Source organism: Crotalus tigris, unplaced genomic scaffold, assembly GCF_016545835.1.
Source record: "Crotalus tigris isolate CLP2741 ecotype Arizona unplaced genomic scaffold, ASM1654583v1 scf7180000017631.5181431, whole genome shotgun sequence".
Lineage (NCBI taxonomy): Eukaryota > Metazoa > Chordata > Lepidosauria > Squamata > Viperidae > Crotalus > Crotalus tigris.
In genome coordinates, this window is record NW_024096525.1 from 3,873,592 (window position 1) to 3,890,379 (window position 16,788).

The 16,788-nt window shown below is 45.1% G+C and overlaps 1 protein-coding gene across 2 annotated transcripts in view; it reads right to left on the reverse strand.

Moving 5' to 3' along the window:
• LOC120304224 (opioid-binding protein/cell adhesion molecule homolog) overlaps positions 1-16,788 on the reverse strand; it is a 619,792-nt gene that overhangs the window by 294,617 nt on the left and 308,387 nt on the right. The window contains exon 2 of one of the 2 annotated variants that reach the window (XM_039334544.1): positions 5,641-5,725. In XM_039334544.1, coding sequence (XP_039190478.1) covers positions 5,641-5,725 — 85 coding nt within the window. Of the gene's footprint in view, positions 1-5,640; positions 6,876-16,788 lie in introns of those variants that run through there. The other variant, XM_039334543.1, reaches the window with a different exon arrangement.

The window sequence follows — 16,788 nt, forward strand, 5'->3', positions numbered from 1 at the left end:
TATACCATTTCAGACAAATGGCTGTCCAGTCTCTTCTTTAAAAACCTCCATATCCACAACTTTGGGAGGCAAGCCATTTCACTAATTAATTGTTCTAAATGTCAGGAATTTTCTAGGTTGCTTCTCTCCTTGATTGGTTTCCATCCGTTACTTCTTGTCTTGTCTTCAGGTGCTTTGGAGAATAGCTTGACTCCCTCTTTTTTGTGGCAACCCTGAGATATTGGAAGACTGCTATCATGTCAGCCCTGGTCCTTCTCTTCATTAAAGTAGACACGCTCAATTTCTGCAACTGTCCTTTATATATTTTAGCCTTCAGTCCCCTAATCATTTGTGTTTCTCTTCTCTGTACTCTTTCTAGAGTCTCAACATCTTTTTTTACATCGTGGTGACCAAAACTGGATGCAGCATCCCAAGTGTGGCCTTACCGAGGCCTTATAAGGTGGTATTAACACTTCATGTGATCTTGATTCTATCCCTCTATTAATGCAGCCTAGAGCTGCATGGGTTTTTAAGCCAGTCCTAAACTGCGTTATAATCTTTTAAGTAAGATCCCTCTTAATTTTTCTACATGTGTACAACCCACATATCCTCAGACAATGACTTCATAAGCATCAGCTAAGCACAGGTGCAATTGTTCAGTGTTGCCTCAGCCATTTACAAGCCACTATTTCTAAGTCACCATTTTAGGATTTAGTGAATTGCCCGAAGCCCGCCAGTCACAATTTATTCAATAAACCACGGTTTGACATCTATTTAAACCCAGGCACTTTGCAAAGTGCTGAGCTATTCTAACAGTAATCCTGATAATAGACATTTTTTTTTTCCTAAAAGAAACGAAATGGCTGTATGTTGAATACAGGGGGAGACAGCTGGAATTTCCCACCACCACACACTTCCAGAGCAGCAACATGAACATGAAAAAAAAAAAAAAATAAGCCCCAATTGCTGTAACTATTCAAAAGTACTCAAAACTACTCAGAAAGCGAGAGTTTGTACATGGGGCTGCTCTACATTTCAAAGCACCTCTTCTGAAGATTTGCGCAGCCTTACTGAATAAAGCAAGCAGACAATTCCTCTTTTCAATATATTGAGGGTTTCCTTCCAGAGCTTTATGCAAATAGCTTTTCTTGTATCTCTCAACAGGTTCTCCGCGTGATTTTGAGGCAAGGCTAAAAGGTGTTTGGCAGAAATAACAGATATCATTTGTGTGTAAGCTAGAAATCATGGTGTCTCCACCAAACCACCTTTAGCCCGCATTTCTGTTCTCTTTTTTTTTCTCTTTCTCTCTCTCTCTCTCTCTCTCTCTCTGTGTGTGTGTGTCTCTTTCTCTCTCTCTCTCTCTCTGTCTATCTCTTTCTCTCTCTCTTTCTCTCTCTCTCTCTCTCACACACACACAGACACACAGAGATAATGACAGCCAAACCCATATCATCTGTCTCCAGCTTAAATGGCCAGCTTGTTAATAGCTGCATTCTACACAACTGAAAAATCAATGAACAAAACAGTTATTTTAGAGAGAGAATGGACTGCAGTTCAGTTCTCAACTTCACACACAACTGCCATGTTTGGACTACCCATCTCTCTCTTTCTCTCATTTTTTTTTTTCTCCATCTGCCCTGGATTCACAACTTAATCATCTTCCTATTGGTATGGTAAGAAAGGAATAGTTAGTACCAGACTGTTGGAAGAGGCCAAGGAGAAGGTGGTTCCCCCATGAATAGTGGTGTGTGATTTGTCTGCCTACCCCAATGGGTCTCTCTGTCCAAGAAATAAAAAAGGGGGAGATAAATGATGAGCTAGCAGCTGGGTGGACCAACAAACGGGCCATTGAGAAACTGAATGAAGCCTCCCACAGCAGTTGGCCCTTTCTAGGGCACAGCCTGCTCCCTCTATGTTCCAAAATGTGCATCCATTTAAGAACCTCCAATGGCCATCTCCAAAATGTGTGTCCTCTTCCACAGGTTCAAACACTTTGTTCCTTCAAAGCATTCAACCTGGGTGCAGAATTAACCCCCTTGGGGGTGGGGTGAGGGGGTTAGACAATACATTGAGCTGAAAAATAACAGATTCACAAAACATCTGAGGTTTTTTTTTAAAAAAAGAGCAAACCAAGATTAAATCAGGGTTTCCTAAACATCTTGCCATCATGCCACCCTTTAGCGCAGGTGTGTCAAACTGCCAGCCCGCGGGCCAGATGTGTCATGGCAAAACTGCACCCACCAGATTGCCGGCAATGGAAAAAAAGTTGTGATACATCATGACATGTCATGTGACATTGTGAGTTTGACACCCCTTCTTTAGCGAAATCTTAATGTACACATCTCTTAAAAATCCAACACAAAAAAATAAACACAAATGGACAATGGAAACAATACACTGGCACTTGGGGAAAGGTGGATTTATTGTAGCAAAGTAATTTCATATTATCCTGGACTCTCTCTGTAGCTCCTCAAGGGAGGTCTATTTCATGGGTGGGAAAACAGAGATGCTAAAACTAATTCATCTGCTGGAGCGTGTCTTGCTACCACAGCCATGTTTGGTTGTAGGGTTACAATGTTTCCTTGGAAATCTTGGCTTGATGGACACCAGGAAATTGGTCCATAAATAAAACATAATGAAGAACAAGGTCAACAGATGACAAGACTTGTTCTGGAATTTTTGGTCATTGCTGATGAGAGAGCAAGGTGCTACAACAAAGCTGGCCTCACTTGCGTCTCAAGGATCCAATGCCAAGAATCTTCCCTAATGGATGGGCTGAGAATCCTCCTGGTGATCCCTCACCTTATTCAGAAAAAAGCTACAGTTGAAGAGATGCAACGAGTAGCGTTAAATCCATTTACGTCAGGCATGGAAATGCTCCTAAACTAGGTCTATTCTATGCAGAAATAAATTCCTCTGAATCAATCCCTCTGAGTCCAGTGGACCTTACTTATGATTTTTTTTTGTGTGTGTGTGTGTGTGTGTGTGTGTGGTGTGTGTGACTTGAGTTTACTGGTTGCAACTGAGTGGTCTCTTTCCTTTGGTAAATCATCAGTAGAGTACAGAAAGCTGTTTATATTTGCCCTCACCCATGAAAGCTCATGAGGAGATTTGGGGTGCCATCCACTGTGCAGAGCTATCATTGGGAGGGTGAAAAAGTGGAAGGGCTTGTCCAAAGAGATCTTTCAAAAACCTTATCTTTATAACACAAAAGAACTCAGAGTGAGTTCTCACCTGCACGGTGAGATGTCTGATGGGCATGTCAGGCTCGAACTGACACAAAGCCTGGACTGATTTTTTAGTGAGAGAGGCTACTCTAAAACATACACAGGGTAATGTGAAATCCTTACAGTAAATTCTTGAAGAAATGAAACCATCTCTCCAGGCTTCAGCGCTTCTGATCACTGTTACATAATGCAAATGCATTGTGCCTCCCTCACACCGCTCACTGACACATATTAATGAAATAACGATAGCCACAGATTAGAGACCTAGATTATTACAAACACCCAACACCGAAGCACAGTTTCATGAAGACTTTGGAAAACACTGTTGTTTAAATACCTTTTTTTTTCTCTATGATGTATGGGCATGGAATTTAGGTTGCATGGAATAAACTGTTAAAAGCAAGACTCACCAGTAGAAACCAATAACACTACTGCTTTTATAGATTGAACCAAAGCCAATTATAAACCATTCTGGTTGGTCCAGTTCTGGGATTGTCTGGGATTTCTGCTGAGATTGACTGGAATTTCTGATGGGATTGGCTGGGATTTTCTGGGATTGTCTGGGATTTCTGCTGGAATTTCTGCTGGGGTTGGCTAGAATTTCTGCTGGGATTGTCTGGGATTTCTGCTGGGATTGTCTGGGATTGTCTGGGATTTCTGCTGGGATTGGCTGGGATTTTCTGGATTGGCTGGAATTTCTGCTAGGATTGTCTGGGATTTCTGCTGGGATTGTCTGGGATTTCTGCTGGGATTGTCTGGGATTGTCTGGGATTTCTGCTGGGATTCTCTGGGGTTTCTGCTGAGATTGAATGGAATTTCTGATGGGATTGGCTGGGATTTTCTGGGTTGGCTGGGATTTCTGATGGGATTTTCTGGGATTTCTGCTGGGGTTGGCTGGAATTTCTGCTGGGATTGTCTGGGATTTCTGCTGAGATTGGCTTGGGTTGGCTGGGATTTCTGCTGGGGTTGGCTGGGATTTTCTACATTTCTACTCACTAACCAACCCTGTTTTAACCTGCTGTTAAAATCCTACAGCTGAGATGACCACTTGACCATTTCCACTGGTGGCCATACAATGCACTCGGCAAGCCATGTGGTTCTATTTCTGACCACTTCTCAACTATGTGTAGACACCCAATTCAGAAGATTCTCTCTAACTGAGGAACTGAACTTCAACTCACTGAATTCATTCTTCTTTCAGATGCTCCCAAACTCATCCTGTTTTCATTCTGGTACAAGGGCTAGACTATCCATCCCTTTGCTCATCTAGATAATGAGTCCAGCCATTGCTTCTTGCAAGCTTGCGGATGCCTTTGGGGGGAATCTTCTCAAAGCAAGACTCTCCCCATCTTTTCCTTTGCACAAATCCCATACCTGTAAATTCATTCAAGGAAGGCAAAGAGAAATCCAGCTGCATGTCTGATCCCAACCACCCAACCACACACGCACCAAAAGTAAGGCATCTGTTTATGAGCCAGTTTACATCTCTTTCTCAGCCAAGGAGTGCAAAGTAAAGCACTTTCTCCCTCCCTCTCTCTCTCTGTGTGTGTGTGTGTGTGTGTGCGCGCGCGTGTGTGTGTGTGTGTGTGTGTGTGTGTGAGAGAGAGAGAGAGAGAAGAGGAGAAGAGAGGAGAGGAGAGAGGGAGGGAGGGAGAGAGAGAGAGAGAGAGAGAGAGAGAGAGAGAGAGAGAGAGAGAGAGAGAGAGAGAGAGAATAACCCTATCAGAATTCACCCAAGCTGCCCCAGGAATCAAAGTGTGATATTAACAGATCGGCCCAGAAAATATAAAGCGATCTATGCAATCTTGGGAGAGACATCAAAAGTCCCAGAAACCAGTTAGAACCAGAGGCACGAATTGGAGAACAGGGAGAGGGGAGAGGAATAGCATATGCCATGCAGACCTGCCCCTTATTTTCTCACAAATACAACCCCAAGACACCATCCATGCCCAAGTTGGCACCCAAGCCATCTCCAGAACTTCTTTTAAAGGTGTCCATCCTGCAAGCTGACACAAACTCAGCTATGCAACTGCCTGGCACCCATCTTTTTTAAAATGCAGAAGGAAAGGCCTCACCCTTCTCTTCCCTCTCACAGTGCTCTTGTCAAGAGTTCCACCATGGCCACCACAATCATATTCCTTTGCAAGCATCAAAAGCACCTTAAATGGACCACGCCAGCCTTGAAAATGCTCTTTCAGCGCCCCCACCTGTACCCCGAGGCCATGTCTTTGCATCCTCCCCAGAATTTGCCTCTCCAACCAGACAAACAAGCAAGCAACTCCGTGCTGAGTACCACATCACAACTCCCTGGGTGGGCAGTGCAAGCCACGAGCAGGAGCCCCCCCGGAGGGGGAAACGACCCCCACCCCAAAAAGCAAGAGACACCCCCCCCCCCGGCAGTCAGCAAGCGTAGCCCAAAGCGATTTGCTCCTACCTGAGGGTGGCGCTCTCTCCTTGCTTGACCGTCACGTTGTCCATAGCCTTGGGGAAGGTGGCTTCTCCGCTGCGCACCGGCACTCCTGCGGGCACAAGGAAGAGCAGCCTGAGACACACGACCACCAGGCACCGCCAGGGCAGGACCAAGCCCCCCACGACCCTCATCCTGGGATGCGGAGACGTCCCTCCAGGCTAAGATAGAGTGCGCCGGGAGCGGGGGGGGGGCGAGGCTGAGTGAGAGGGTGCAGCGGTGACAGCGAGGGGGGAGCAAGCGGAGCCCGAGGCGCTTCTGCGGATGGACGGTCAGCGGGGCGCCCGGGAGAAATCCAGCTCCGGAGACGCGGGGCGCCCAGCAGCGGCTCGAGGGGCTCCCGGAGAGGCGCGGATGGCGAGGCCGGCCGACCCAGGGCAGCGGGAAGCTCCGGGCTCTCCTTCTCGGTGCAGGTTCCGAAGCCGGGCTAAGTGGCTGCAAGGCTCCGGCCGCCAAACTTTCTGCGCCGCCGCCGAGGAGGCAGGCAGGCAGAGGCGGGCGAGGCGAGGCGCAGAGTCCCCGCCGCGGGGCGCTTAGGGCAGCGGAGCGCCCGTCGGAGCCAAAGGAGACGGAGGCGTCCGGTTGCGGCTCTTGCTCCCTTTGCGCTCGCTCGCTCGCCAGACCAAGCCGAGCGGCCGAAGGAGCCCCGGAGCCCCGACGCCGCTCTCGGTCGTCTCAGTCTTCAGCCGTCGGGGCTTCTCCGGCTCGGCTGGGAAGGCTGCCGCCGCCGCCGCCGCCGCCGCCCCCCGGCGGCTCAAGGCAGAAGGCGGGCGGGCGGGAGAGGCGGGCGGGAGGCTGCCGCCGATGCCGCCGATGCCGCTGCTACTTCTGGCATCCCCGCGCCTCTCGCCCCGCTCGCCGGGCGCCTCCGCTCCGCGGTCCCTCCTGCGCGCGCCCACCGACGGGTTGTCATGGCAGCGTCTCCATCGCTGACCAGGGCGAGGGCTCCCCGGGGCAGCCGCGGCGAGCGGGGAGGCTCCGCACACGCAGCGCCCCGCGCGAAGGACCCGGCGGAGCGGCGGGAGAGGAGGAGGAGGAGGCGGCGGCGGCGGCGGTGCGCGCTCCTGCCCTCCCTCCCGCGCGCGTTAACCCTCCCGGCGCCGCGCTTGGGGGACTCGGACGGGAGGTTGGAGCCCCGCGGGAGACAGCGGCGGACGGCTGCTGCCTCCTCCGAGGGAAGGGGAGCAAGGAAGCCACCCAGCCAGCTACCCGCTACGCGCGGCTCCCTCCCTGTGACACCTCCACCCACCCCCCGAGAGTGACCCCCCCCGCCCGGGGACCTGGAGCTGCGACGCTTGGCAAGCTCCTCTTTCAGGACTCCGGCGTCTTGGAAGCGGGGTTGGGGCAAACAGTGGGAAAGGAAAGGAAGGAAGGAAGGAAGGAAGGAAGGAAGGAAGGAAGGAAGGAAGGAAGGAAGGAAGGAAGGAAGAAAGAAAGAAAGAAAGAAAGAAAGAAAGAAAGAAAGAAAGAAAGAAAGAAAGAGGAGGAAGGGAGGAAAGGAAGGAAGGAAGAAGAGAAAGAAAGAAAGAAAGAAAGAAAGAAAGAAAGAAAGAAAGAAAGAAAGAAAGAAAGGAAAGGAGGGAGGGAAGGAAGGAAGGAAGAAAAGAGAGAAAGAAAGAAAGAAAAAGAAAGAAAGAAAGAAAGAAAGAAAGAAAGAAAGAAAGAAAGAAAGAAAGAGGAAAGGAGGGAGGGAAGGAAGGAAAGAAGGAAGGAAGGAAGGAAGAAGAGAAAGAAAGAAAGAAAGAAAGAAAGAGGAAAAGAGGGAAGGAAGGAAGGAGGGAAGGAAGGAAGGAGGGAAGGAAGGAAGGAAGGAAGGAAGGAAGGAAGGAAGGGTGCAAGCTTCTGAGTCCCTGCTCAAAGGATGTACAGGGAAGGTTGTACAGGGAAGGTTGCTGAGACTTGTCTCCTGGTGCCACCATTCCCACCCATCTCTCCAGCCAGCAGGAGAACTTTGGGTCACCAGATTGAGTTCTTCTGCATTTGGAGGTAGGATGGTGGAGCTGGGGAATTGGCCATTTCAGTTCCCAAAATGTCAAGTTGGTGGATTTAGCAAGGGGCTTCAGAGAGTTCTGAATTCAGGAAAAGAAAAACTATTATTGAAATCCTATTATGGGCTTTTTTTCTCCCCTACCCATTGATGAACCCAATATCCCATTCTCCACTTATTCACCTTTCTGGGACTTCTGTTCCAGACATCATGGTGTGGAAGGGAAATGGTCATGGTGGATGAAAGGAGTGGGGCAAAGAAAGAGACAGGGCACCAGATTGGGGAAGATCTACAGGATAGAATTGTAGAGTTAGGAAGGATAGAATTAGAAAGCATATGGAAACCTCTCTGGAACGTCTTCCAAAAGGGTGAATCTAGGTCATAGCAATAGCATTTAAGCTTAGCTAGCACTCCATAGTCCTTTAAAGCACTCTTTGGGTAGTTTACAATATAAGTATTATTTGCATATTGCCCTCAACAATCTGGGTCCTCATTTTACCCACCTCGGAAGGATGGAAGGCTGAGTCAACCTTGAGCTGGTCAGGATCAAACTCCAGGCTGCGGGCAGAATTTGCCTACAATACTGTATTTTAACCACCGCACCACAAGGGCTCATTAAACATTGCAACCCAAGCACTGACATTACCTACTTTGCTAATGAAACATCTGCAAGAAAACAGCCAAGCTCAGAGAGCACCTAGGAGCCCACATTGCAATCCAAATACTTCAGAAGGAAGCCACAGCGGGGGAAAGTGGCATTTCCTTTGCATGCAAATTTGAAATTGATGCCACTAAATTCTCTGGTGCCAATTTACTAGGTCAGATGGGGAGGGGGGAGGGTTGAGGGTGATTGTTAGTCCAGGGCAGTGGTTCTCAACCTTTTTAATGCCGCGATCCCCAACCGGTCGTAAGTCGAGGACTACCCAACCAGTCATAAGTCAAGGACTACCCAACCAGTCGTAAGTCGAGGACTTTCCCTGCCCGGGAGCGCCACACATGCGTGGTGCCATCCCCTGCGCCGGCCTGGACAATTCCTATTGGCTTTTGAAAGCCAATGGAATTAGACTCTATTCAAGAGAGTCTCTTCTATTGGCTTTCAAAAGCCAATAGAATAAAAGGGAGTAGCACAGCTAAGGAAAAGGGGGGGGAAATGGCAGACTGCGTTGTTTGGCGACCCCCATGAAATGGTCGTTCGACCCCAAATGGGGTCGCGACCCACAGGTTGAGAACCGCTGGTCCAGGGGAAGGACCAACACTGGCAAACAATACAGTGTCTCCAATAGTGGAGAATATTTCCACTGTTATCTAGTTGGGTAATGAAATGTCTGCAAGAAAACAACCAATCTTAGAGAGCACTAAGTACCCCACAATATAATAAAGAGCTCAACATCTAGTGATTACATAAAAACATGCAGTTTCTTGGCAAGACCACCTAGCTGGTCAGACTTGGCCTTCTTCAAGATTGTTATTTCAACTTCCTTCCATTCCAACTGTTCAGCCCTGTGATTTCCTGCTGATTTTTCCTTCCAAGCCTGATCTTGATTAGTTTCTAAGTTCAGATATGGTCATTCAGATGGTCCCACCTGCTGAGACACAGGAGGATCATTAAATGAACACTCTACTCTGCCTGGACTTTCAAGACCTTCCAAATAATAAAAAAGGGCCCTGTATTCTACTGAGGACACATAGACAACCTCAGCATAATTTAATAGAGGGGCATTACTGGATGATTCAAGATTAAGGCATACAGGGTGGATTTTCATCATACCATTGGAAAACTTAAAGAAAAACAGTGATTCCTTGTGTTTGTTAAATATATGCAAATGACTTGCAAAGCCAGGGTTTCCCCTTCTTGCGGCTAGGGCAAATTTCTTGGCTGAATACCAATTCTGTCCAGCAAAGCTTCAAATTACAGAGTTTGCTGAGGCAGCACACACTGTTGCGGTCGGCACAAACAAAACCAACACTGCCCCACAACTTCTGATACAGCTAGAGGCTTTAGAGCATTAAATATGGACGGGTCCTCAGGGACCCAATTTGTGGAAATGTGCACAGGACAAAAGAATAGAGGAAAAATAAGAATATTCCATGGGTTTCTCTCTGTTTGCAACTGAGTCCAAAAGAAGTTTCTGCTCTTCAGCATGAGAAACGGGACTAGATCAAGGGTAGTCAACCTTGGCTCTTTTATGACTCGTGAACTTCAACTCCCAGAATTCCTGAGCCAGCACAATTCTGGGAGTTGAAGTCCACGAGTCATAAAAGAGCCAAGGTTGACTACCCCTGGATTAGATGGAACCAGGTCCACCAACTTTCTAGGGCCGTCCCGTGTCCAGCATAGGGAAAGTTTAATCTCTGGGATTTGCAGTTAAGTCGTGAAGGCAGGAAATTCTGCTTTTAAAACATACGGGTGTTTAAAGATTAAATATATTCTTAATTATGGTTAAAAAGAATAAGAAATTGAGGAAATAAATATATATATTAGCCTAGGAGGGATGTATATTATTTTAAGTAGTATGTTATTTCTTACGTTTTCTTTACTCTTGCTCTCCTTTCTTTTGCTCTTCATCTATTTTTATCTATTTCTTAAGAAATGTAAAAGTGTGAGATGGCTTATACAGGAAAAAATAAGAGTTAAATTTGGAAATGTAAATGTAATTAATCTTTGAGAAAATCTTCACCAGTAAGAATATCTAGAATTTGGCGGGAGAAATAAAGTAAAATAAAGATTGTAACAGGAGCAATATAAGGCAACCAGAATGACTGACTAGAAAAGAAATATTATACTGATATGATTATTATTTTTAGGAATATTGGGAAAAATATATGTTTAACTGTTATTTATCAAAATAATAAGAATTGTATTAATTCAATGTCTGCAAAAGAGGATATTTGGGGGAAAGAGGACATCAACTGAAATTATTGTGTAGAATATGGATTATAGAAATTAATTGTTAATGATTGTTTTACAAATGTAACCCAGACAACACACTGTTCACCAATTATTAAGTGATTTATGTTTTTTTTTTTAAAAAAAATTCAATAACATATATAACAAAAAAAAAAACCCATACGGGTGTAGACAGTACTAAACTAGACAAAATAATGGAGATATTTGGTATATGGCACCTCCTGAGGGACTTGCAAAGCTACAACTTTCTCTTCGCCTTCTTGACAAGCAGCAAATGTCAAAAAATCCCCTGCTGGAGAATTTTTCAAGGAACCACATTCTCGGTTTTTCCTCTCCAGCTGGATCGTGAGCTAGTTTGGCTGTAGCCTCAAGGGAACAAGGGCAGGGACAATCCTGCCAGTAACTTTGAATATTAACATTTTATCCTTCCGACAACTCTATACCCTTGGTTAGGCTGGCGAACAGCTGCTAAGCTTTGCAAATGACTGAGACTCAGATCCACACCGCAGTCCTGAACTAACAACTTCCACATCGAGGCCTTGATTTGTGGTTTTTATATTTCATGAGAGGTAGACCTCAACTTAACCACCTCAGCTGAGCCCAACAGTTCTGTGGTTGCTAAACAAGACAGTTGTTAAGTTAATTCTTTGATACAGATTTACAGAACCTCCCACATGAACCTTCTCTAATGTCTTCATTTGAAGAAGAAAAAATGATGGGCCAATTAATCTAAACACTCCTCTCTAACAACAGCAGAGATTAAAATCACAATTTATATACTTTGAGGGAAAACAAAGAGAAGAAAATGATGCCTGATTTTGCAAACCTTCTGTGTACAGAAGGAGCTAAGGATTCTCTAATAGGATAATTGATATCCTGTTAATACCCTATTAATAATAGAATAGTTAATATCCTAATAATTTGTATCCTGGTGGAAATACAAATATTTCCTGGTGGAAAAGGTGAACTTTTAATGAAAAGAAAGAGGAAATCTATCTATCTATCTATCTATCTATCTATCTATCTATCTATCTATCTATCTATCTATCTATCTATCTATCTATCTATTTATCTGCCATGGTGGTGCAGTGGTTAGAATGCAGTATTGCAGACTAACTCTGCTGACTGCCAACAGTTCAATTTCACCGGCTCAAGGCTGACTCAGCTTTCCATCCTTCCAAGGCTGGTAAAATGAGGACCCAGATTGTTGAGAGCAATATGCTGACTCTGCAAACCACTTAGAGAGGGCTATAAAGCATGATGAAGCGGCGTATAAGTCTAAGTGCTATTGCTATCTATCTATCTATCTATCTATCTATCTATCTATCTATCTATCTATCTATCTATCTATCTATTTCAAAAGTCCAAAGATGCTTCCACGATCATATGGCCCAGCATGACTAAATGCCAAAGGCACCTGTAATACCGTTTCCTTCCCATCAAAGTGCTACCTATTTATCTACTTCCATTTGCATGGTTTTGAACTGCTAGAGTGGGTTGGAGCTGGAGCAAAGATGCAGTGCTCAGGTCTTGAACCCAGGCTGTGGGCTTTCCAGCTGACAAGCTCAGCGTCTTTAACCACTGAGCCATCGTTCCACCCACCCACCCAAACTACGCTCATATACAAATCCCACTTCAGTCACAAATTGAGCACCGTTGGTCCATATTGATGGCTTCACTCCTAGTTATTATGCTATTATTTTTTTAAAAAAGAGGTTAAAAAATAGACCAAGAGAGAGTTGCAGAGCGAGAAGGTGCAAAAACATAATTAAAATTACTTAGGATTGTTTTCCAAAGTCCTAGATCTAACAAAGGAGATTCAATTAGATTCTTCCCGCCCAATTTCTCCCTCTCCATCACTTACATAAAAAGGGTGGGGGGCATTCTCTATAGGCTGCCTCAGGATTGTTCTGGTCCATTGTGTAAATCAGTGTTTACCCCTCTGGATAATATATATATATATCGACACACACCGCCTGCTTCCAAAATGCTGCTGAAAAAACCACGACGCATAAGAGAATGATTTACAAATAAAGGAATCTCCCTGTTGAGGTGCCTGCTTGGCTTGCTATGGAGATGAACCGGCCCCTTGAGACAAAAAGGATATGTAAATGGATGTTGTATAGACAGAGGCTGACAGGTAGAAAGCAGGAGTCTAGAAAGCCATGAAAACTTGTTGTGTGCAAGATGCGGTCCTGGATTTATCAAGTGTTCCCCCTGGGTCTCCCTTCTCACCCCATTCGATGCACTGTACCAGGGGTAGGCAACCTTGGCTCTTTGATGACTGGTGGACTTCAACTCCCAGAATTCCTGAGCCAGCATGGCTCAGCTTGGAAACCTTTCCCCTCAGCATGGCTGGCTCAGGAATTCTGGGAGTTGAAGTCCACAAGTCATAAAAGAGCCAAGGTTACCTACCTCTGGGCTAGGCCTAGGCCGCTTGATGACTCGTGGACTTCAACTCCAAGAATTCTTGAGCCAGCATGGCTCAGCTTGGGAACCTCTCCCTTTCCCCTCAGCATGGCTGGCTCAGGATTTCTGGGAGTTGAAGTCCACGAGTCATAAAAGAGCCAAGGTTGCCTACCCCTGTTTGTCTGTCTGTCTGTCTGTCTGTCTGTCTGTCTATCTATCTATCTATCTATCTATCTATCTATCTATCTATCTATCTATCTATCTATCATCTAGGATAGGGGTAGGCAACCTTGACTATTTTATGACTTGTGGACGTCAACTCCCAGAATTCCTGAGCCAGCATGGCTCAGCTTGGAAACCTCTCCCTTTCCCCTCAGCATGGCTGGCTCAGGATTTCTGGGAGTTGAAGTCCACGAGTCCTAAAAGAGCAAAGGTTGCCCACCCCTGCCCTATACTATCCAAACTAATCAGCCTCCTTTTCGTCTTGGCTTCATGATCATCCCGACTTCTTCCTTAACTTGCGTTTCAGGGCTGACTCCCATTATTTCTTATTTGATCAGAAGATGCCCTGTTAGACAGACATAATTTAGAGCCTGGTGATGGGATGCAGTTGCACTAATTGATTTTTAATTATTTATATCCCACCTGCATTATTTTTATAAATAAGGTGACCGTCACACACAATACTCCTTTCTCCTCCTATTTCCCCCAAAACAACAACCTTGTTGAGAAAAAGTAATTGGCCCAAAGTAACCCAGTGGCTTTCAGGCCTAAGGCGGGACTAGAACTCCCAGTCTCCTGGTGATTGGCCCAAAGTCATCCAGCTGGCTTTCATGGCTAAGGTGGGACAAGAATTCTCAGTCTCCTTACTGATTGGTAGAAGTCACCCTATTTGAAGTTCTCGCAGCACTGAAAAAAGTGACTTATGGTCATTTTTCAGTCATAACTACTGTTGTGGCATCCCCCATGATCAATATTCAGACGCTTGGCAACTGACTCATACTTATGGTGGTTGCGATGTCCCGGGGTCACGTGATCCACTTTTGCAACCTTCTGACAAGAAAAAAAAAATCAATGAGGAAGCCAGATTCACTTACACGACACAGTTGTGACTAATTTAACAACTGCAGTGAATCACTTAACAACTATGGCAAGAAAACTCATAAAATGAGGCAAAATTCACTGAGCAATTGTCTGGCTTAGCAACATAAATGTTGGGCTCACTGGCGCTCATAAGTAGAGGACTATCTATATTGGTTCAGAGCTGCTTCCAAATTCAGTGCATATAAGTTTACATGCGCGGACACGCATCCTAATTTCATTTGCTCCAATATCATTTGGTATATGCAGACAGCACCACTATTAACGGGAACTTGATTTGAAGAGGACCCCCCCAAAAAAACACTAGCTTGTCCTTCCATTTTCCCCACCCCTTTTTCTCTCCCTCCTCCATTCCATCTGGAATTTTCTCCACCCCACTCCCAATCACCTCATTTTCTTAACTTTCACATATTTCTGGCTACTATTCGTATTAGGCTGTGCATGGTATATGAGAGAGAATTAATTCTAAAGCTTCTTCTCTGTCCTGTTTGCTTGACTTTGCTTCTCTCGGCTTGCCAATAATTATTCTTGCTTTACCAGCTTTCTTCCAATATGATGCGCCACGCTGCTATTAAAAGGAACTTCAGGGGAAATTGGACATTGGTAGCTGGGGACTCTGGTGACCAATTAATAGCATGTCCCAAATGCCAGCCAGGATTGTAATTAGAGTAATAAATTCTACACAAGATGTAGATTGCAAAGGGTCAAAACAGCATTCCATGCTTTATTGGATTACAGTCAAGAAACATAGTCCCAGAATCCTACCAAGGCTTAATTTGAGTCAAAGTTCAGCTCCTGTATCTATTTTCAAATGAAAGTTTCATGTAGAATCTATGAAGAAAGGAAGCTATTTCTGAGCACTTTCGGGGTGTTATTGTTTCACAGAAAATGACACTCTGAACCACCCAGAAATATCTGTAAAATTCTTATCTGAATTTTCTCCTTGCTACCATACCTGGATCTTTTTTCTGGTTGTATGACAAATTTGCCATGATCTCTAGTTTTGCAGGACTTTTACTAAAAAGCAGAGACATCACCCTGCCAACAAAAGTACGTATAGTCAAGGCCATGGTTTTCCCAGTTGCAATGTATGGCTGTGAAAGTTGGACCATAAGAAAGGCTGAGTGCCAAAGAATGGAAGCCTTTGAACTATGGTGCTGGAGAAGACTCATGCAAGTCCCCTGGACTACAAGGTGATCAAACCGGTCAGTCCTAGAGGAGATCAACCCTGACTGCTCATTAGAAGGCCAGATCCTGAAATTGAAACTCAAGTACTTTAGCCACCTAATGAGAAGGAAGGACTCACTGGAGAAGAGCCTAATGCTGGGAAAGATGGAGGGCAATAGAAGAACGGGACGACAGAGAATGAGGTGGCTGGATGGAGTCACTGAAGCAGTAGGCGTGAGCTTCAATGGACTCCAGAAGATGGTAGAGGACAGGAAGGGCTGGAGGAACGTTGTCCATGGGGTCGCGATGGGTCAGACACGACTTCGCAGCTAACAGCAACAATGGCAACAGTGCATGTTTTGATTTTAAAAAAAATCCTACAAGAATGACATAGTGCATGAAGATCTTTTGAGCAGTGTTTTACCAAATGCTAACTGAGAAAAAGAGTTCCTTGCTCCTGTCAGACATTGCAATGACTGATGAACTAAAATCTTTGACGGTACAGCCATAAGGTGACACCCTTTGGCTGCTGTTTTTCCAGTGCCAGAGAAGGTGAGGATTTACCTTTCACTTGTGGCTTAGTTTCCAGTTGTGCAATAGCTTGTCTAAACTACAATCATACAAACAACCAATACTGATGGAACTGTATCTACGCGCAGAGAGGGAGGAAGTTAGGATAGATTGAAATCACATTGTTACTAACCACCCAGAGGAAGACACATCTTTATGAATCAGCCATCTCTAGACCTATAGCCTCCAACAGCTGGAAACATCACTGTTGGGAGAGCCATTTCAAGAAAGAATAATACAAACCATGTGCTTGCATGTTCATAATTCAGAGTTATTTTATTATCAAGCAATGTTCCTCAGTCTTGGCAACTTTAAGATGCATAGGCTTCAACTTCTAGAATTCTCCAGCTAGCATGCAGTTAAAGTCCATACATCTTAAAAGTGTCAAGGTAGAGAAACCCTGTTATAAAACAGAGGTTGGGTTGGTGGCCTATCCACGTGTGATGTTGCTTTCAAATGCCATTGGTCCCACAGAAAATATCTTCTACCTTTGTGACATTAAAGGACCTGGAGTTGCTATGGAGATGAAGAATGGAAAACATTTCCTGACACCATCACCTTCTTCAACAGAGTGCTTTTAGATCACATGCTGGAAAAGGGAGAGTAGTGAGCTTGGATTCCCCCCACCCCCATGCAGCCATAACAACACATCCACTAAGCTGGAATGTCTTCTCCTGATGTGATGACTGCAAAGTCTCGAATTGGGTTGGAGGGAGAGAATGCTTTAGATAAAACCCAAAATTATATCTTTAAAAACCTGGCAGGAGTGAGGGTATATTGCCAGCCAGACGCATTTTTTCTCTGTCTAAATCTTCCTTCTAAGGAAAGTATCTTTCTAAAGCTACTCACATTCAGTTGGATTTATTGCTCCCAACTATATTCCATGTTAACAGCTTACTCCATTTAGAAAGGACCCAAAAAAACCAAACAAACCACAACCCAATCCTGTTCACCTCTACTTTTTTTAATCAAC